General features: G+C 39.5%; 1 protein-coding gene across 3 annotated transcripts in view; it reads right to left on the reverse strand.

Annotated features, from left to right (window-relative positions):
- The window catches only part of NRP2 (neuropilin 2), a 183919-nt gene that overhangs the window by 76176 nt on the left and 84267 nt on the right, over positions 1-23476 (reverse strand). For all 3 annotated transcript variants that reach the window (XM_077448523.1, XM_077448522.1, XM_077448524.1), the window contains exons 4-7: positions 22559-22789; positions 21512-21667; positions 20008-20177; positions 14313-14468 (exon numbers count right to left, since the gene is read on the reverse strand). In XM_077448523.1, the coding sequence (XP_077304649.1) occupies positions 14313-14468; positions 20008-20177; positions 21512-21667; positions 22559-22789 (713 nt within the window). The remainder of the gene's footprint in view (positions 1-14312; positions 14469-20007; positions 20178-21511; positions 21668-22558; positions 22790-23476) is intronic.

Below are 23476 nucleotides of genomic sequence, written 5' to 3' on the forward strand. Positions count from 1 at the left end.
TGAAGACCACTGCCATCTTTTTCAAAATGCTAGTTGCCTGCTCGCTATGCTGACCACAGTCTGACTACCCTACTCCGGGAACTAGAGTAGGGTATGCTATCCTTGCAGTGGGGCCCTCTGAACTGCCAGGGTTAACTGCTTATTAAATCTAGGGTGCAGGAATAGGGAGTAATAGTTACATTACTTCTTGCGCCTATAGGATCTGTGGGACTGCTTCCAGGAAACCTTCTCCCTAAGTCACTTTTGGCCATAGTCACATACCTGCCTCTTCCATGTGCAAGACAAGGTAAGTAATCCTGTATTGAACATGATGATGCCAAAGGACGAACCACAGCCTGGAGTGCCAAAGGGACAAGAGGAGAGCACCAGAAGGTAGGCATATGTTAAGTAATGCTGCCCCTTCATCTTTGTAATGAGGGGGGGGGGCCACTACAAGTATACATTTAGTCTAATTGCTGGAGTTGGGCTTTAAATGTGTCTAATTCCTGGAGTTGGACTTTAAATACTTTGAACTACCTGCAACAAGTATGCAGGTCAGCAGTGTCAGTAAAAATTAAAATTCCCTTTATAGGATATATCAGGGGTCTCCAAAATTGTTAAACAAAGGGCCAGTTTACTGTCCTTTAAACTTTAGGGGAGCCAGACTGTGGCCAGGGGGAGTATAAAAATGTATTTCTGTCAATGGGAGTAGACAGTGTCTTCTCTTTGCTATAAGGGGGGGAATAGTGTTCTATCATTGGTGTCAGAGGGCAGAATAGTGCCCCATTATTGCTGTCAATGGGAGGAATAGTGCCCTATTTTTGGTGTCTGTTAGGAGAAATAGTGCCCCATCATTGGTGTTCATGGGAGAAATAGTTCCCCATTATTGGTATCAGTTGGGAGGAATAGTGTCCCATTATTGGAGTCAGTGGGAGGAATAGTGCACCATCATTGCTGTCAGTGGGAGGAACTGTGCCCATCCTTGGTGTCAGTTAGGAGAAATCATGCCCCTTAATTAGTGTCAGTGGGAGGAATAGTGTCCCATCATTGGTGTCAGTAGGATGAACAGATTCCCATCATTGGTGTCAGTTGGAGGAAAAGTGCAACAGGACACTGTTCCTTCCACTGACACCAATGATGGGGCACTTTTCTTCCCACTGTCACCAATGATAGGGCACTTTTCCTCCCAGTGACACCAATGATGGTTGGTGCGAGTGGCAGGAACTATACCCCGCTGTTGCTGCCAGTGGGGCGAATAATGCCCCAAGGGCTGAATAAAAGCAAGCAAAGGGTCGCTTCTGGCCCCCAGGCCACAGTTTGGAGACCACTGGAATATATGCTCTGTTCAGCATTCGAACAACTAGCATTTTGAGAGGGAGTAGTCAGTAAAGGCAGCTCCCATGTTTTACTCATACCACATTTACTTAAAATTGACAAGCTTTGCTTATCTCTTTAACATACATTCTATTATACCAAAGACAACTAAAAGTATATGAGTGCCAATATACATGAGTTGCTATATGTAATCACACATCATCAATGCATTTTAAACTGCTTTACTGAATAATACTACCAATATCACGTGGCAAATAAGTAATTCCTGTTATGCCGACAGTTGGGTTTTCCATTAGATGCCAAAAATCTCACCACACATTTAGCCACTAATTTTGGAGAACATCCTCTTGGCCGCGTTAAACATTTCTATATATACAATAAACTATTGTTCACCCTTGTCAGGGCAAAAATATTCAAGAAATATTACAATGCATCTCTGTGTGTGTTAGTAGAAATAAACAGTGTGTGTTTTTTTTTATTTTGTTTTTTTCTAAACACCCTTTAAAGTATATGAACAGCTCAGCACATGATCATTTTGATGGAATTTCAAAGCACATAACAAATTTAAATAAAACATTCCACATTTTCTATTTCAGGCTGTCACGTAATTTATCCCATGGCATGATTCAAATCATGCAAAAAAATACCTTGCATTTGCCTTGCAGAGGCCCAGTATTTGTGAAAAATATAGGAAGTGATGTATTTGTACTACATTCTACAAGAATATGGGCACGGAGTCCTTCTTCTTGCCAAAAAATATCCCTAGCAGCAGATAACCTGTTCTGAGGCTCCTCTCTTGCTATCTGCATGTACAGCCTTGAGAACTCATTAGGCAGGCTTCCCCTTGCTATCCTTTTGTATTTAGTATGCTGTATTAGTGCCGTTGACAGCAGGAAGGGAATTCATGTCTGGTTTTTGCATTCTGCATTAGGCATTTCTACTTTGCCATATTTCACACAAGCAAGAGCAGTATTATCAAGGTATTTTCAGGTGATTTTCCTATTATGGCCCTTGACTCACTTAACAAAAATATAAAAAACAAAGAAGAATAGAAATATATAGATATATATATCTTTGTTTTTTATATATATATATATATATCTATATATATATCTATATATATATATATATATATATATATATATATATATATATAGATATATATATATATATATGCACACATTTTCTTCTAATATTCCAATATTACAGTACTTTCATTTCAGGTTTGATGGTTATAGCAGCTAGAGAACAAGGCTCTACGCTTAATTACATTCTTCACTTCACTGCCTATTATAGCCTTTCCCAGCAGACCAATCAATAGATGTGTGCACTACTGTTTTTGTGAAGTGTGACTCTTAAAGAACTTCTTCATTAACACGTGCCTGGCGCTTCCTATGTTACTAGTGTGACTTGTTATACTATGCTTGGAAAGTTGAGGCAATGGAAAGCTGTCAGAAAGATTAACATATTAAGCAAAGGTCTTTACTAAATAAGGAAGAAAATGTATTCAAGAAGGTAACTAAAGATCTTCAGTATGGCTCAGTCTAGCACAATGTTTGCATTTTGTGAGGATTTATTTGACACTTGAATAGCAAAAAAAAAAAAAAAAGACACAAAGAAAAACCTTATCATAATCTAATAATGGTCTTATAAACTAAAACAGTTTAATTGGCTTTGAAAAAAAATAGGGAGGCTTGAAAGAAAAGCGATCGTAGAAGGTGATGAAAAATAGTACACAAGGTGTAAGCTTGCCAAAGTCAGATTGAAATTCGGCTGGTTTAGCAGAGTCCAGTCAAATTTTGATTAGTGTGTTCCTGTCCCTGTTCGACATTATGTACATAAAAACATCATTGGGGTTAATTTACTAAAGGCAAATAGGTTGTGCACTTTGCCCTCTGCAACTTTAGTTGCTCCGAGCTTAGTAAATGAGGTTATGCCGCGTACACATGATCTGACTTTTTGACGGACTAGGTCTGGCGGACCGGAATCCCACGGACAATTCAAACATGTGTGGGCTCCAGCGTACTTTTCTTTCCCCAAAGTCCGACGGACCTAGAAATAAAACATGTTTCAAATCTTTCCGACGGACTCAGTCGAAAAATCCGGTCGTCTGTGTGCTAGTCCGAGGGACTAAAACCGACGCTAGGGCAGCTATTGGCTACTGGCTATGAACTTCCTTATTCTAGTCCAGTCGTACGTCATTATGTTAGAATCCGTCTGACTTTTGGAGTGATGGTGTGTGGGCAAGTCCGTTCACTCGAAAGTCCGGCGGGCCTCCGCTGCAAAGTCCTTTGGATAGTCCGCCGGGCAAAGTCCGTCGAAAAGTCAGATCGTGTGTACGCAGCATAAGGCTTCACTTTTTAAAGAGTACCCAAACACATGCAAGCATAATAAAAGTAAAAACTGCATTTTTGCTTGCACAAGATTGGATTATTTAAGTCAGCAGAGCTTCTACACATTTACTAAGCTCTGGAACAACTGCTCTTGCAGAGCGTAACTTTTTGCCTTTAGTAAATCTCATCTCTTTACTACGCTATAAAGTCTCTCCAGTCGTTTCTCCCGCTTTATTTTTTTGGTGGATACCTTGGATTTTTCCCCTCACTTTTTTTTATGTTTTGGCCACTTAGAAGATCACCACCCCATAAATACTAAACCCCTAAATAGGCTTTCCTCAGAAAAAAACCCAATATAGTGTACAGGTGCATCTGACTTTATTAAGGGGTTCTCCCCAGAACGTTGTCAGTATCCTCCTCTAAGATGTAATCTTTATGTACAGTTGTTGATACCCAGAACCATACCATCCTGGCACAGGATATAACACTGTTATACTAGGTGTGCCCCTTACGTTAATGCGTATTTTATTTTTTTCACCACAGGAGCCAAAATACTTTATATTCCTTTAACAAATTTCTTAGTTCATTATGATGCATCGTTGTGCACTTTGTAACAAAATGCCTTGCATTGGGGCTATGTTAATGCAGGCCAACTCAACCCAACATAAGTGGTATGAATGGGCCCCAAATCTCCATAGGCAGTAGTAAAAATGTAACATCTATTCTCAACTCTGTCCAAACCTAAAAAAAAGTTTGGGTTAGAGATACACTTTAAAGATAACTGGTAATACTGCAGCTAGGTTAGATGTAGAGAGAGACAGAACATGGAGTTGAAGGAAACAAGAAAGTCAGAGAATAGCTGGCAGTCAATATTACTGAACCCTCTGTGACACTGACAAGGCTTTGGAAGGTAGGCATATCATAGAAATGTTACAACTTACAATTTATTTGCACCCCAATACTGCCAACATCCACTAATTTATAGGAAGATTCAGTTTCATGGCTGCCTAAAATATTTTTGTTGCTATACTGAGCTGTCACTAAAAGCAATGATTGGTACCCCCTGTTATTTATCAATTATTAAGTGCTTATTAAAAGGATTGAGTACTAATACATTTATCAATTTGCTGGCACCTGAGGTCATACATATTGGAAGGATTTTCATTTTTTTTACTCCTCAGGGACATATTTGCACTTTTTCTATTTCCCTCTGCTAGGAAAGTACATTTAAGCTCTGATTTCTTGTTCCAGCTGGCAAAGGGCCCACCCATCAGGCAGCAGGGAGTAATTCAGAGATGCCTTTAATGGCCTGACACATATATAGACTTGTATACATTTATTTAAATGCCAGCCTCTTTTGTGGCGCTGAGTCAAGATGCGGCAGATATGACAAATCTACTTGGCATGCCGGCCTAGATCATGATACTGCAGTGATCCGCCATGATGCTCCACTAAAAGGTTCCTTGCATTAAATAATCCTTTTTATGCTGATTCTTATTTTTTGTCTAAAATACTTAAGCTGACAATGTAGATTTTTTTTGTCTGAGTCATAATGAATTAACAACTATTTTAAAGAGAAAAATATCTGAAAAACTATCCAGTAGTAAGTAAGGATCCCCAATCGAGTGCACCTATCAGTAATTTTGGAAGTCTGCATAAATACATTACAAACATTTAACAATATGCAGCAACTATATAATTAAACATATGCTGCCTTTTATAATTAAATATCTCCAGGCAAGTGACTGTGCCCAGGTAGAGAGGTATAATCTAAGAGAATGTCATCTGCGGCAGGCATTCTCCTTTCTCCTAGGCTTGCACTTGTGCGACTCTGCGAGCTGCGTTTTGCGCAGGTACCGCAGTCCATTCATTTAACTCTCTGGAAAAAAAAAGAGAAAAAGTCCATGCCCCTTTTCGAAAACCGTGGCCCAATCAGAACCCAAAAGTGGGACTCTGTGAGCTGCAATTTTCTGCCGCCTGTGCTCCAGGACGACAGCATCTGTGACAAAACGCATAGTGAGGAGCGACGTGCTGACGTCACTGCGTTTGCGCAAGTCCCGATACACGGGCTGCTCCTTTCAGCCAGCCAGCTTAATTTAATGCTAAATAACACATACTTTGCTGTAAGTGCAACCTAATCTTTAAACCAATAAACAATGAAGATTTTACACTATGGAGGCCTTATCTCTTTTTGGGGCTTACATGTGAGGTCATGGGGAGTTGGTAAGCAGCCATTTTATGAGGTGGAGGCTTTTCTTGAAAATTCATGAATATTCTGGTAAAAGCGTAAAGCACTGGGGGATATATTGGACTTCACGTCACTCTATTGGCTTTTCCTCTTTCTTTTTTTCCCAATATGAACACAGATTCATAATTTTTTTATAACTATATAATTTAATCTAGCACAATATATTTTTCATTTACAGCAGTCCATTAATTTCAGCCTCCAGAAGACGCAGAGAAAAGGCCCATGCCCCTTTTCAGAAACCGTAGCCCACACAGAATGCAAAAGTGCTGTGTGGTTCCCAGTACCGAGAAATCGTGCTGTGTTTTACAATGCACATGGGTTCCATTAGGATCCACAGCTATTACCCTTTTGTATAACTTGACCCTCCCTCCAAGATTGTAAGTTCTAACGAGCAGGGCTCTCTGATTCCTCCTGTATTGAATTGTATTGCAACTTTACTGTCTGCCCTAATGTTGTAAAGCGCTGTGTAAACTGTCGGCACTATATAAATCCTGCATAATAATAATGGTACCCCCGCGCATTTCCTAATTTTTCTGTGTGGGTGGATGCGACTGCGGGAACAGGTGAGGACCTGTGTCGGCAAAAACCCGCACAAGCGTGAACCCAGCAAAACTTTATAGCAAGTCACCAGGTGAAATGCAGCTGCAAATTGTCGAATTGTGTGGGACAACATATGTAGATCATGGAACATAATTCTGATACTCGGAAATTACATAATTGTGACATCTAAGGAAAGTGTTTTAGTCTAGAAAGGAGATGCTGACTCTGGATATTGCCTAAATAAAGATGGTGCTGTCTTCTAAGGACAAAAGAATATGTCAGGGTAAGTACTGGGATCTCTTTTAAAGGATTTAGAGCAAGTGTTAAATGTATCTAATATTTAGTATGCATGCATGTAACATGAAACATACTGTACATTAAATCTTATAATAGGACCACTTCACGCACCCCATAGTCTACAGTTCGTAAGAACGTAAGTATGAAATCTGCTTTTAGACCTTTGTTCTTTCTTCTGCTACAGTGGCAATCAGGAATCATTTTTTGATGACCGCTGAAGGCAATGCAATAAAGTTCTGTAACAACCAATTGGGTTTTAGCTTACTCTATCAATGTACTGCTGAAAAATAAACCACAAAGGTGGTTTGATCGCTGTAGAGAACACGTTCACGTCTCCTCTTTCCAACATACTTCTTCAATTCTAATGAATGTCAGATGAGCTAGACTTGCTACTTGCTAATGAATGTCAGATAAGCTACATAACATCTTTAAGATTAGAGAACAAGTCCAAGCTGAATATGACTAACTAATGCTAGATACTGTATATCATGACCTGGATAAATGAGAACCTTCACAGACATAACATTAAAAGCCTAAAGTTGAAACTATTCCCTGTTTAAGAGACACAGCCAAGTTATTACAATCCTTAGTGTAGTAGGATGTTTTCATGTTGAAATAGCCTGCAGTGCATTGTGTGTCACGTGTGGGGCAGGAAATGGGGTGTTGTGACCCTGATCCACTACCTCATTCCTCCTGAATGTTTGTATTCTACTGCTGGTACAAAAACATGGGTTAACCATCCCATGGGATCATGCTGCACACACAGAACATAGTACATTTCCTTCCAAAAGCTACAGATGGTAGTAGCAGACGGAAGACTCAATACATCTCTGCCAAGTGTGATTGCTATAACAGATCCTATTTCCGTGACAGGCTGCATCACTTTTACTTTATACTGACCCCCCTTGTAAATTTATTGGATATATTATGGATCAATGATGGAGATCCGTAAATTGCAATATTTTGCAATGTTTATCAAATCTGATCACATTCAGCCATCTGCTCACTGCATAATATATTTTCACTTTGAAGATGCAGTTAGAAATTCTTTGACAAAGGAGAGAAGCAAAGCTCACATATTATACAAATGTGGTATATGTCTGGGTAGTATATAAAAGACAATGACAGAGATAAAACTTTGCAAACTGATTGGGAAGATTCTAGTTTATGACTGAAATTCAGTAATTCATTCCAACTTGTGAACTAACCTTCTATATGGTGTGTTAAAGAAGCATTGTTGATTTAGACAGCAGAAGTTTGTGGTCTTGCTATGCGATAGTGAATTCCCTTAACGTTTCTGGCTCTGCAAACTACAGTTTAAAGTGTACCTGTTGTAGATTATTTTTTAGGTAAAGCCTACAGCAGGCACCTCTGAGGGTCTACTTACCACATCTGATCCACTGCAACCTAGAAAACAATGATGCAGGTACCAATCAGATTCCTAGTCACTGGCTCCTGACCTGCTCCCTCCCAACGGTGGACCAACAGTAGGACCAGAAAGCTGGTTGGTACATGCACCGTAGGTATCAGTGTCAAATGGGCATTGAACAGGGGATCAAATGTTGTGAGCAGGGAAATGGAGATGGCTGACTGTCATTGCATAAAAGAATTTAGATTAAAAAAAAACATACAGTATCTATCATGAGCAAAATATGTGGGCATCATTGCTTCCCTGGCAAGTATTCAATACTTTGGCTTCACTGAACCAGAAAAATGGTAGAGATAACAAATGTAGACATTTCTCTGACTTTCAAGTTCTTTATGCTTGTTCTGTGTCCAAAGCTGGCCATACGTGTTTTGATCTTGCAGGGCTGAATGAGACACCACCCCTTCCTCACTAAACAGTATGGATGGACGAAAGTGCAGTGAGGGCTACTGTATTCTTCACTGGCCTCCTTCAAAAGAAGTAAATTGAAAAATCAGCTTTTGTTGAGCCATGTGCTGGCAGGGCCACAAAAGAATGGATTTCAGAGGATTCAGACAGAATGCCTGTATGGTCAGTTTAGGACTCAGAAGAACTGATGGCAGGAATAGCCATGCACTACCCATTTTTAGAAGAAGTCCAGCAATGGCAGCATCAACTTTTCACCTAACTAGGACCCAGACTGTCTCCTGTATTAATACACTGTAAACAACTAACCCAGAATAAGTATACAAATTATAAAGTCAGACCACAAAGACAAAAAAAAATTTAAATCACTGTCTAAAGTCTGGAAAAATACATATTGCCTTTGTTAAGCTTTGTTAATTAGCGCAGCACATTTGGTGAACATATTTGCTGTACAAGGTAAGATAACTTTTATGCCACGTACACACGATCGTACATTCAGACAAGCTCCGTTTGCACATTTGCCGTCGGAAAGTCCGACCATGTGTACACGGCATAAGAGTGCTGCAGCTGTATATTTTTTATTGTTTTCTCCTTTAGGTGAGCGTGAAGATTTTGAGTATTTAATTGGATAAAACATATAATAAGCTAAATTTAAAATAATGTGCTAGGTATTATATTTCTGCTCTCAAGGATTCTTCATAGGTAATATAGGTCTAAATGTATAGGTGGCAAGGATTGCTAGCCTCTACTATAATCAGCAAGGTAAATTCAGTGGAAGGTTCACTTTTTATTAATTTACCAAGAAAGAATAAGAATAAGAATAAGAGTAACAATAGTGGGCACTGTGACAGAGATAGCCAAGTTTATGGGTACCTAATGAGTATGGTGGAGACTCTTTGAATGGGGTTCTTCGAGAATCTAAGGCTGTAAATTGTATCTACTGTTGGGAAGAAATAATTTAATTGTCCACTCAGTAAACCTCATGGCTGTGGATTAGGCACTGAAATAGATTGTAATAATATTCCCACTACAGATTGCATGAAACAATCCTGGTGTGTAAAATAACATGCCTACTTACCACATGTCTCCATAAAAGAAAGAACATGCACATTAGCCACAATTGTGATTTTTATAAGATCTCCTGCTTGAGAAATTGGTTGCAGGAGCCATGTTCTACGTTTTATGCCTTGTACACGCGGTCGGACATTCCGACAACAAAATCCATCAGATGCATACACGCAGTCGGACAAAGTTGTCAGAAAATCCGATCGTTCAGACCGAGGTGACGTTCGTTGTGTAAGACGGGACTATGTAGAGGCTAGTAGTCAATAGCTTTGGTCTCGTAATTTAATCTGAGAATGCGTGGCGCTTTGTCCGTTGGAATTCTCTACAAATGATCGGAAAAAGTCTGATCGGATTTTGTTGGAAAATTTTAGATCCAGCTCTCAAACTTTTTCCGTCGGGGATTTCCGACGGAAAAAGTCCGATAGAGCCCACACACGATCGGATTTTCCAACAACATAATCCGATCGAACCTTTTCCGTTGGAAAATCCAACCGTGTGTACAGGGCATTAGGCCTCACTAGTTCCTGAACAGCATCTTCATGTGGTTTGTTGATTGTTTTCACAGCATGTGGATAGACAGAGCATAAATTCTCCACAAATTCCATCTGAAGAAAGGGATACAACTATGGGAAAACATTTTCTCTTTGACTTACTGTCAAGAAGAGTACGGCTGTTCAAAAACAGGTCTCCTTTGCTTTGTTGACAAGTGCCAGAAACCCTTGCTGTAGACTTGCCTGTTAGCCAGTGTTTTTTCACAGCCAGAAAGATTGGTGACACACTGCACAACAAATAGTTTTATTTCAAGTCAATTGGAAACAGCTGCCCTAAATATCATTTCATAGAGGAATTCGAGTGTGATGAAACATCGTAATAAATGAGTCAGCAACAGAAATCTGGTGGCTGGCTAGACTGTCAGTGTTAGACATCAAGTCTTTATTGGTTTAACAGAATGTCCACGTGGGTAGACGGACACAGCTGAGATATCCAAACTGCATGGCACTCAGCTAGCGCTGTCCACGGGGACCCAGTTACTTTGCCGTGCTTGTGCATAGTCTGTCAGCATCGCTGCACTCAGTGGTAACATCTTACTGTCTTCACATTATTTACCTCTAGCGGCTGCATACATCTGATGATTTATTTTTTTAACTGCCAACCCTCACAAAGCCAGTTTTAATGTTACATCAAAATGCTAACCCAAACACTTCATCCTGCACTACAGAAAAAAAAACTAACAGTGCATGTAAACTGGTTCACCGTGTATTACAAAAAGAGCAAACATAATCTAAACTTCAATCTGTGATGCGTCCATGTAGACACACTTTTGGGCTTTCTAGAAGTGATTTAAAATCAGGCATGAGGAACAATGTAAATGTTAGTAACCTCTTAAACTTTGCTGTTGCATATTGCCAAACACTGCAATTCATCACAACTTGACTCTGGTTAACTAAACTCATGTTCTTTTTGTGACAAGAGCTTATGGCTATCAGTTTTTAAACTGGAAGTGCCGTGATGTCATGCGAGGTACAGTGTCATTGTTAGGACAATGCCACACTTACAGAATATGTGTTTGTTTTTGCACTGTTACAAATGCATGTTTCTGTTGTGTGACCTTTTTTTATTGGTCACAGTCATGTAGGCCCTGAACTCTGGTTACACCAGCATGAATGCCTTTCAGCACCAAACTTGATAACGGATACCAGGATCTTATGAACCAATTCTGATGGACAATGAGTTCTTCCATACCACTGGTACACCATGAGGTGTTTTGTTAGAGGTTTTAGTTAAAGTGGAAGTAAACTCCCCTATCGTTTTCAGACAAGGAAGCTGCCATCTTTGCCTCTGTTTAATCTTCAACTGCTATGGTGCTGCACATGTGATTCATTATGACACCAGCCATTGGATGGTTTGATAGTTTGGCTGAGAGCACAGCCAATGTGCAGTTAGCATTCCCGGCATGCCTTTTTTTTTTTAACTGTTTAAATCGATGGGTTTACTTCCACTTTAAGTTGAGTGAAGTTGCTATGTTCTTCCAATTTCTCTTGGGGTACCAGAGGTGCATAAGAACCTTGTACCTGTCATCATTGGCTGGTGCTGTATGATGAGGACCCCTGTAATTAAAGACCCCTCTTAAAGATCCCAGCTTGTGTTGGAGGACATATTGAATGAAATTAGCATAGGAGGGGCTCTGTTCACCAGTGGCCTTCCATTAACAGGTATTATAACCTGTAAAGCTGGTGTTGTGACCTGGTTTCTCTTGAGGAAAAAGCTACACAAATGTTATTTTACAAAATTGAAGATATACAATTACAAAAATACAGTGGCAGTGCTAAATTTTGCAAGTTTAAAAAGCCGCTTAGCGTTTTTCCTGGGTTCAAATACAGTATCCTGGCAGTTTAGCAGGCGTGTACATTTATAGCTATCCGATTTTAAGCAAGTTTGCTAACAACTACAAAGCACTGTTTGTTGGAAATTGCAGTTTTCATTGTATTTTTGCTGTTTAGAAAACACTTCACTGACTTTTTGCGAGCAATAAAATAGCCCTTCTATGTCTATACATTTTTTCTAAATCCTTTACACTTCATTGCCATAGTGTGCACCTAATAATGTCTGTAAAAGGCCAGTTTTGTCTTCTGTAAATGTAACTGGTTGCATCCTAAACATCATCCATACTGAGAACTGAAGAGTTCATATGCCGGTAATCCAATGCCCTAAAAGCCTTTTTAAATGCAGATTGAGTTTAACAGAAATCTCACTGTGTGAGCCATCACATTATATCCAAACATGAAAACAATAATTGTATGAGTTTGATATATCCCATTAGCCCAACTGTGGAAAATATTCCTAGAATTCAGCCTTCCTATGTTTAGAATGTAGAATTGTTTTATTCCATATCAAGAATAATGTATATTATTGTAAGAAAAGTAACTAAGGCTGGCCACAAACTTAAAAGGCCATGCAAGCATGATCCAAAGCAGTACAACACACAAAATGTGCAAGTTCAGAAGTTCAGCTTATGGTGGAAGGGTGAAGCAGAGAGTGGGAGTGGCTTATTAGCAGGTTTTTTTAAGCTCCCTGATCAATTATTCAACCTAAATGGCATAATGCAGCAGTCATCCAGATGTCTCATAGACATGAATTAATTGTCCAATCTGCATGGCATTGCCAAGCTAACTGTCATTTCATATCTCATCTCATATGGAAGTGTAAAGCTGAACTCTGGGAATTAAAAGAAAAAAATCTTATAGTGCAGTGCAATGCTTGTTAATTTTATGTAATGAACTGTAATACTCACCTTACTGCTTGCTCTGACAGGCTTCTGGCACTCACCTCCTCCCTCTGATCTCCAAGCTGTAGGTGGGCTCTTGCAGTCCTCATATACAATGCAAGGCTACTGGTTCTGCATTGTATGTGATGACCTCAAGTGCAACTGACGGAAGGAGTGCCTTAGAGAAGAGGCTTCAGGAGACCGATCACACAGCATGAAGGAAGCCTCCTGAGAGGTGAGGAATAAGGTAGGTATTACAGCCTATTCCCCCACCCCTTGAATTAACAAGCATTAAACCCTTGTAGTGTGGGGAGGCCCCCTTGTAAGGGTATTTTTTTCTGGTGCCTGGAGTTGGGATTTAAAGACCTGCACTATGGAGGCTGTACCCAAAAAAGGCAAGAAGGGATGAGGGACTCATCCCCAATATTGCCCTGTGGTCTCCTCGAAGGTGATCCTTTTTCTATTACTAACTTACCATGTCTTCTTTCACACTATTTATTTGTATGAAAGTGGCCATATTGGTAGAGGTGGAAGCAGCACAAGAAGTGGAAGAAGCACAGATCCACAGAATGAATAGAGCAGAAGCAAGAGAAATCCTTGCCATACAACTTTGCATCTTCCTCTCCAGCAAAGAGAACAGTAAGCAGAACTATAGTGACAGTCTCACTCTAATGCTGGCCATACACTATGCAAAAAAATTGTCCGAAATTTGGTCATTTAGACTTTTGTTAAATTTTTCGGCCAGTTAATGGGCATAAAATCGATAATCGGGACATTTTTGAGCCGAAAAAAAAACGAAAGTTTGGAAATTTTCTGCAGTACGAAAGATAAATTGAAAGGTTAATGTGTTTCCTGTCCGGACTGTTTGTACTAGGTATATGTAAGAAAACTAACAAAATTACATGATGGCACTATGGTTTGCTCTCGCGCCTGAATGTTCATTTTTCGAAAAATTGGTACGGCCGATTTTTCGTATAGTGTATGGCCAGCATAAATCTCATGAAACTAGCAGTCAGAGGAAGCAGGTATACAGCTGTAGGCATAGCAGTGTCTAAACACAATCACATCCAGGAAATGTACCGCTATTTTGTAGGCAATTCAAAATAGATGAAGGTATTGCCTGGACACAATTAACACTTCTAGATGCTCCCTATAAGAGATCACATCTTTAATTTGTGAGTTTGGGTGACTTTTAGGAATGGGAGTGTTGGTATGAGGGAAGATTTCTTACTTGACTTCTATTCAATAAATATAGACAGATTTTATTCCCATGTCATAAAAAAAAAATGCTGCATGAAATCTGCACAGTTTTTTATTTCAGTTACATACTACTATAAATGTTGCTTGTTATCATCTTTTCTTCACGGTTAGTATTCTAAAATAACTCTCAAACAATTAGCTGCTGAAGTGTTGTCTCACCTTGTGGTTTTTGCCATGACGAAACATCATCCAGTCCTCACCGTTGGTGCTAACTTCTAGCTTGTATGATTTGACATAATAGGCATTCTGTGTTTCTTTTGAGACAGCACCTTGGGTTGCCACAGCTGTCAGCAGAGTCAAGGAGCGGAGATCAATCTGTAGGTATATTAATGATAACAATATACTTAGTATGTTGGAGCTGCACACAGTTTTCTAGTAAAAGTCTGACAGCTTAAATCCCAGACGAGACCCATCCAAGCTGTTTGCTCTAACGATTGCATCTTTCTACAGTGCCTAGCAATCTCTGTTTAGAACTGTACGTGGCTTAGAGGTGCAGCATGACACTAGGTATTAGGCTCTGGGTAGTGTTATCTGAAAGTTGAACTAAGGATAAACAAATGCTCACATTGAGATCATTCACACAAAGACTGACAGCATGCACATGTTTCTAAACATACTGAATAATGGAACATCGATGGGAGAAAACAGGACATTCTTTACTATTTCCAGTTGACTTTTCATCATTAGTGTTTGCAAAGAAACCCCATGTTCTTATTATCATCCCACCCTAAACAGTCAGACTGAAAAAAGTACCGTATTTATCGGCGTATAACATGTACAAGCGTATAACACCTTTGATTTAAGGGGGAAGTTTCAGGAAAACATTTTTTTTTTAATAAACTACTTTGAAGCAAAATAATGGTTAGTGCCCATCAGTGCAGCCTGCTTAGTGCCCATCTGCAGCTTCAAAGCAGCCTGATCTGTGCCTATCTGCAGCTTAAATGCAGCCCGATCTATGCCCATCTTCAGCCTGACCTGTGCCCATCTGCAGCTTCACTGCAGCCTGATCTGTGCCCATCTGCATCTGAAATGCAGCCTGATCTGTGCCCATCTGCATCTGAAATGCAGCCTGATCTGTGCCCATCTGAATCTGAAATGCAGCCTGATCTGTGCCCATCTGCAGCTTCAATGCAGCCTGATCTGTGTCCATCTGCAGCTTCAATGTAGCCTGATCTGTGTCCATCTGCAGCTTCACTGCAGCCTGATCTGTGTCCATCTGCAGCCTGATCTGTGCCCATCTGCAGCCCAAATCTTATCAATGCAGTTGCCTGACTAATGCCCATCTGCAGCCTCACCATTTCTCATCAATGCAGTACAAGAAATCACAGAGCCGTCATCTCCTGTTTACTCGGCTCTCAGTCGACAGTCACATACACAGTCCCGCTTCCGCCATCGGCATTGGACCAGCTCCTGTGATAGAACACTGGCCCAATGCCGGTGATGGAGGCGGAACTGTGTGTGTGTGAGACGTGAGAGCCGAGTTAGAGCCCAGTGAGAGCCAAGTAAACAGGAGATGAAGGCTCTGTGAATTCCGGTGGCACATGTCCCCCTCCTTCCCCTTCGAGGTAAACTATAGGCGTATAATACGCACCAGTGATTTGCCCCCTATTTGTAGGGGAAAAAAGTGCGTGTTATACGCCGATGAATGTGGTATTTATCTAGCTAGTGCTGAACAAATTCTCTGTGTAAAGGCAGCCTGACATGGATAGTACATGTAGGCTCCGTGCATACTAGCTTAAAGAATGGCAGCGCTCCTGGCAAAAAAAAATGATTAATGTTTAATTATTTTTTTCAATAAAAATTACATTATTTCCTGTATCCTTCATCTTTTTTAACATTTCATCCGCACTTATATTACACGTTAAATAGAATGCTAAGGTAGTCAGGCCTGGTTCACATCTATGCAGGTTACAGTTGATACATATTCCAGGTGTTGCGTTTTTCAGTACAAGTTTTTGATCCACTGAAGTCTATGGAACCCAAAACACAACCTGCTGGTCCCTGGTCCTTTCCATAAATGCATAGATGTGAACATGACCCTTAGGAAACAATGTTAAATGGACTGTGATGTGTTTCTGCAAAACTGAAAACGCACAAAAAAATTGCATAGGTGTGAACCAGGCCTTAGACTTACATGAATGAGTTTTAAGACCTAACCAAAAATAAATAAAACACAATCTGTTCTTTTTTAATGTTATACCACCCTAGGATTTCTAGATAATTAACCATAGCTGTCTTGCCCATTTAACTGTTCTATACCAAAGGCTATAATGACAAAGCAATAATTTGCTACAGCACAGGAAAGTTACGTATCCATCACGATCCACCCCCCCAACCAACAGTTGGCTCCTGTAACTGTATCTGTGAAAATCAGAAGCAGTTAACATTTTCTGCATATGACTTTTATAGGAGTTAACACTGCTGATGATGTGATGCAAGAGGCAGCCTATGCAGTCCTAAAGTTTTTCTCAAAAGAAAAAAAAAATCCAATGCAGTAATGCCTAAGACACTTTACATTTTGCTTGGTGGCTTTTTTTTTCCTGCCAGATTACTAATGTGGAATAAATTATCTCAGTATTTGGCAGCTAGACGCAGCCCTGCTGAGACAATGTGCCTTCCCCTTGGAACCATAGGTGGGACTATGAAATGCCTTTACATTTATAGCTTGACCTTCATAACATAGGAGGTGGAGGGGTTGGCAGATGGCAGTAGATATTACACCGTAGGTTTTATTTTCATTGATGAAAGTGTTAAATCCCCTCCCTGCTGCTATTCAGGAAACTGTCTTAGCTAAAGGTTACAATGCTATTCTGTGCATCAGTCACGGTAATGGCAGAGACATACAGAATGTAACTGTAATGTCGCAGTCATTGAAAAAGCCAAATTAACCAATTAACCATCCTTAACACACTTTTTGCATTTGTTTCTTTGTCTGTGATTATTTAACCATATCACTATTTTACAAAATGGACAGTTACAGCAAAAATATAACAGATTGGGATCACATTTTTCAGCTGAAAAGTTTTGTATTAACTCAATTTTGCTGGCTCTGGTTTCTTTATGGGATTTTTCAGTTGAACACACAACCAGCTGTATACAGCTCATTGTCCAAATGTAGAAGAGGATGGTATGGTTGGACAACACGGTAGAATTGACTATGGTGAAAGCCCATCTTAAAAATATGGTCATTTCAGAGATGATCGGTGTCACTGACAGATAACTTTTGCAAATCAAATTTTGCATATATATTTTTTTTTTCTTTTTTGGGGTGTCTTTTTTTTCAATCAGATTAACTATGTAACTTTGGGGTTTATTTACTAAAGCTGGAGAGTGCAAAATCAGTCTCACTTCTGCAGAGAAACCAATCAACTTCTAACCTCAGGTTCCTCAATAAGGCTTTGGCAATAAAACCTGGAAGCTGAATGGTTTCTATGCAGAAGTGAGACTGATTCTACTCTCTCCAGCTTTATTAAAAAAAAAAGAAAAAAAAAAAAAACCTACGGTATGTAACGTTTTACTTTTTCTGATAGCAAAAAGTTACAGTGCCGCATGTGTGTCTTTATCCTGTACCCTTCGGTTTTGTAATCTTGAATGTGTTATTATTTATTTAGCTCATACTGTACCTTAGGCTGGCTCAGAAGCAGTTATACTTTTTTCCTGTACACTAAATCTCAGTTATACTTGGCTCACATCCTAAGGGAGCTGACTGGTGACGGGGTGATTTAAAACGCTGCAGCCTGTTTCTGCAGAGGATCAATTCATTACGGCACTCCCACCAGCCTTAGCATTATGCCTCCTGACTAACAATTAATCCTGAGCATGGTGCAGTGAGATCCACTTAAGAGGGCTACCTTCCCAATGCATGGCAAAAGCTTCCAAAATGCTGTCTTATAAGGCATTCAAATGAGCTCTTGACAGGAGCCATTCGTAATACATCAATATACCTGATTTAAACCAGTTCACTAGACACTGCAGCATAAGCTTTTTTTCCTCATCTATTGGCATCACTTCACAAATGATTCGTACAGCAGCATTGCAGGTGTGGGATACAGTCTCCCAACACTGTGAATAATTATCTACATTTACAGACAAGGCTGCATTTTGGCTTACAGCAGATGGATGCATTATGATAATATATAATAATAATAAAAGTAATAACATAGTATCTGAAAGTCTGTTCTGCAAGGGTAAAGATTTGTGTGGTAATAGTAGAGGCCCTACACTTGCAAGAATGTCAATGTCTTTCCTATTAATGTTCTATGGTACAATTATAGCCCAGTTGTGTAAAAAAATAAACTTGGGGTCCATTGCATGTAAAGTAATGTTTTTTATACTCTTGAGTTTGCTATGTATATAAAAGGGTACATCTAAAATAGCCAAGGGCTATCATCAAAACAGATTGCAGGATATTACCGTATCTAGAGTAGCACAACTTTTAAAGAATACCAGGTATGGCTACTTTTACATAGTTACATCGGTCCAGCTTGGACCAAGGTAGCTATGCATATACCATAACTGTGGGATCCCTCTGGAATCTGAAAATAACTGTAGTAGGCAGTCCTATTCTCCACTAACTTCCAGGTCCCCTGCCGAGTGGCTACCCTGCTGCATTGTGAACACAGGAGGTTGACTGATGGGCTCAGGCTCCATTTAGAGAATGATTTGCAGTTTCTCAATGAAAGCAAATCATTTTCTGATTGGACCAGGTGGAGAGCTGAAATCACCACCACGGATTGTCACCTCATCCAATAATACTCCACGTTCATTAATAAATGCAAAGTAATCTCTAAATGGTACACGTGCCGACCAGCCGACCTCCTATGTTCAGAATTCAACAGGGCAGCCACTCGGCATGGGACCCAGAAGCAAGTGGAGATCACTGGAGTAGCAGTGCTTACTACAGTGATTTCAAACCTTTAGAGAGATCCCAAAGTATTGAGTACATTCCATGCTGGACCAATATAATTATTTAATAATATCCATACCCGGAATACTTTTTTAAGGGTTACAATACAACTCTATTGGCTTTCTGAATGAGCCAGTACTTACACACAGAAGAATGCTATACATTTGATGTTCCCCAACCAAATATTATACATTCAATTCTGTCTGACAGATTAGGCTCTTTAGTATTCAGTAAAAGTGTGGTGATTTAAGTTGGCTATTTTCACAAATAGTCCTATGATGTGGTTTGACAGAATGAGACTGCTAGAAGGAATGAAACGTCAAATATCACATATTTTAAACTATTACTACTTATACGGACACAATTGTTTCACAACAAGTGCATTTTTTACAAATACAATAGACAGCTCAAAATAGGCAAGCTATGCTCCTAATTTTGAGCATCACTTAATAATAGCGCGTGATAAACTCGTTACATACGGGGTCCACAGTCAGTTCATAGTGCTGTTATCAAGGGGATTTACCACCTTGCTGGAAAACTTTTCCTGTGAGCTGGTCTGATCTTTTGATATGGAGCAAAGGAAAGGTACCAAATATACATTAGCTTCACCGTCAGGCAAGGACTATGGCAACTCCTTTGATGACAGACAGATATTTTTCCTGTTCTATAGGAGATATTGTCCATCGATGGGTACCCTTACAAAATTAAACCATTATATTTAACATGAAAGCCAATGAACCTGGTTGGAATTGTCTGCTGATTTCCTTTTGATGGCTCAAAAGAAAACACACCACTTTATTTCCCACATCTATCCGATTAGAACAATACATGCTATACATAATGTGTTTTTCAGTTGGGTGTATGTAGTATTGTTTGTTGGTAAGCTATTTACCTAACAAGTCATTGTTACTTTAACTTGTCAAAGAATGAAAGAGACTGTCATCTCACCTGCAGGTATTCCCTGTTGTTGTCCATATTGGGTGTCCAGCCATTGTCCTCGCTGTTAAGTCTTCCCTGCTGGGCTGTCCACCTTCCATCTGTATATGTTGAAGATGCAGTAATTTGCTCATTGGATATTCTCCTAGACTCAAGTCCCAAGGGAACATTGCACTGAAATGCTGAACAAGACATAAAGCCATATATTAAAACTTAACCAGAATTCATTTCCAGACCTGCCTTCCACGATAATCAAGTTTTCACATAACAGGTGGATAATATTCAACAGACATTCTCAAGAGCTTTAATGCTCTTAAATTAAATGTACATTTGTGGAGCATTCCGTGCAATTTGAGATTCTGCGTGAATCATCCCATTCATGAGCTTTCTAATTGTTACAGACAAGCTCTGCTATCTTGTCTCTTAACGGTGAACATCCGTAACAGCAGAGCAAATTAGGGACAGCAAAACACGGCCTTATCACAAGAAAAATGCTGCTAATCTTCAGCAATTTAGGCCTTCAGCAGATTAACAGAAATACTAATTTCTTGGTCTTATTCACAGACTCCTGAGATGGGCACATTTGGGCCAGTTTCATAACTCTATCCTTACACTGCACTGTATCTAGTTGAGATTTAATTATTTTCTTCGGAGGCTACTCTGCATATTACAGTCAGATGTCTGTGCTTGTGATTCCATCCCAGAGGTGTCCGACCGTATTAAAGTTTTCTTGCCTATAACTGGCACTAATGATATAAAAATGATAATTAATAATGTTGTACAGTTTCTCCTGCTGCATAAAGGAGTATGGTATTTTAACACTGGAGAAGTTTTGCAGACACTAAGGTGCTACAGAGACAATAAGCAGAATGCATAATAAGTGGAAAATGCAGGAACAGGCTAATTAAAAAAACATCAACATCAATGTATGATTGTGCTCAATTTCGCAACCTATAAACATTACAGTTGGCTTCCAAAAGATGTTCTTTAATTAAAGCCACTCTGCGGGAATTTTATTCCCAAGGTATTGTGGGAATCTGCGGGCAAATGAGAGAATCTCACAACCGCGCATCCCACGAATGTTATTTTCTCACCAAAAGCAACATAAACGAATAAATATACAATTCTGGAGGAAAGTCTTAATAACGAAGACACATTATTTGCCAGCAAAAAGAATAATATTAATGCAGTAGTGCCTGAGAAGACAAACATTTCAGACAATTATACACTGGGGGGAAGCGAGTGACTGACACCATACTTATTGTACTGCTGAATATGGCTACAGCTTCAATAACATTTGATTGAAACAAAACATGTAATGACAATCTAAGCTGAGGGACAGAGAACACTGGTTTAATATGACAGACATGGCAAAACTGTAGTAGCGCAGGTATTACAAAGCTTACAAAAAAGGCAATGTGGCTGACAGACATACTGTTAGAGGAAAAGAAGATTTTTCCAACACCTGACAGTTATAATAAAAAAAAAAGAAAAAAATTATAGATAATCAACTCACTTTCAGGGACCTCCTGAGGGGCAAGGTAAAAGCGAGCGGAAAAGCCATCTTTAGCTACCGCCATGTCGGTGTGAAAGGTGAGAGAGAGTATGCCAGTTGAAGAGCGGATCTCGGAGGGGGTCTTCGTACCGCAATACCTGCCAATCAAGGGCCCCACTGCAGAGAGAAATAAGAGCATCAGTGTTATCAGTTGAGGGCATTAGAGGCTGTCACATCCTTCTGTGTTTTACTAATAGCACTCTGGTGCTTTTCTTATCTGCTACGCAGGCCATCGTCAGTAATGGTATATGAAGAAGGCAGCTGCCAATTCAAGTAACCTTATATAATATGCCTGGTCAAAAAGGTAGTGATTTGATTGCCTGGTGTTTTAAAGTGGGGAAAGGGGAAAAGCTGTGATGTTATCAAGTGGAGAATCATGGAATTTATGACTCAGACCCATGGTGGTAGGAATGAAAATCGCTCGATTCCCCCACCAACACAGGCCGTGTTAATAAGGGAATGCCTCCCACTGTGCTATTGTATTTTGCCAGCAGGTGACATGGGGAGCATTCCCAGCCAGCAGAATACAATGGTTACTGCTAGTGACTGTAGCTGCTGGCAGTAATTGTATGTAGAAAAATCCAACATGTTGGTTGTACCCAAGTTGATTGATCGATCCACTTGGGTACAATCAGCCTGCTCATACATGGTTCGAATCTCGGCCCATTCAGCAGGGATTCAGCAGTATAGGATCTTACCATTAGATTTCAAACACATAATTGAGGCATCAAACAGAATAAATCTGCATTTATCATCTTTTATATTGTGATAGATAGATAGATAGATAGATAGATAGATAGATAGATAGATAGATAGATAGATTTACATATAATCGTGAATAAGGTTTCATTCAGGAAGCTAAAAGACCAAGATAAGGATCCTTATTATCAGCAAAGTCCAATGAGATTTGGAAATTACATGGCTGAAAAGAAAGATTCTTATCTTTTGTGGGAAGGTTCATGTTTTGAGCCTCTAGTCTCCTTGTTAAAAATCCTATACATTTCATACCATTTGGAATGCCATCCCAGATGTCCAACCAATCGTATTTGCAGTCGCCTTCCCCAACTTGGAGAGGGTCATACTCAAGGTCAAAGTTCAAAAACTGCAGGATGATCTCCATCTTTGGCTTGGCCAAAATAGTAAATACACAGTCAAGGTTGTGTGGATATTTGTCTGGATAGCCAGGGGATTCAATGGTGCCATTAGTGTTGGTGAAGTTCCTTGAACAATCTTCAGAGCCTATAAAAACACAAACAGGAAGTAAAAACACAATGCTAAATGACCCGTTGACCTGCAATCAACAAACTACAAATGTGACTATAGTTACGAGAGTAATATGTTTATATTGGAAATGACGCATTTGGAAATACCAATGTTAATGAAAAAATGCTATATATTTAACATTGGACAAAAGGCTTGTGTAATGTGATTTTCCTCAAAAAAAGATAATCCGAGTGGACGCTTTCGCTATTTTTAAATAAAATACCAATTAAAAATTACATTAAATACATCAATGAAACCACATCAGCAAAGAAAAAAACTTTTTTTGCAAAGACTTTTATATATTCTCACAGATATTATACGCCTCTCATAAAGAAATCAAGCCATATTTTTAAAAAAAATCTCATCTCTGGAGATCACTTGCAAAATTATTTTCAAAAGGTTACAAACATAAAACGTAACAGAGAGGTTGCAGCTAAGGCTCTTCAGTTTCTGAGGATTAAAGAATGCTTTTTGCTCATCAGTAGACCAAAGGCTATTAATACTCTATTAGCACCAGCTTCAACAATGGCATCCATTGTACTGAATGAGCAAAGGGTCCTGCTGTGTTCTGTATCTTTGAGGTGCTTTAAGGGAATGATGCGGTGACTGAAGCAGAGGGCAAGCATGCAATTCACGTTTAAGCTACAATATGTGGCAAGGATA

The sequence above is a fragment of the Lithobates pipiens genome, unplaced genomic scaffold (assembly GCF_037356315.1).
Source record: "Lithobates pipiens isolate NorthernLeopardFrog02 unplaced genomic scaffold, aLitPip1_a1.2 Scaffold_22, whole genome shotgun sequence".
Taxonomy (NCBI): Eukaryota; Metazoa; Chordata; class Amphibia; order Anura; family Ranidae; genus Lithobates; species Lithobates pipiens.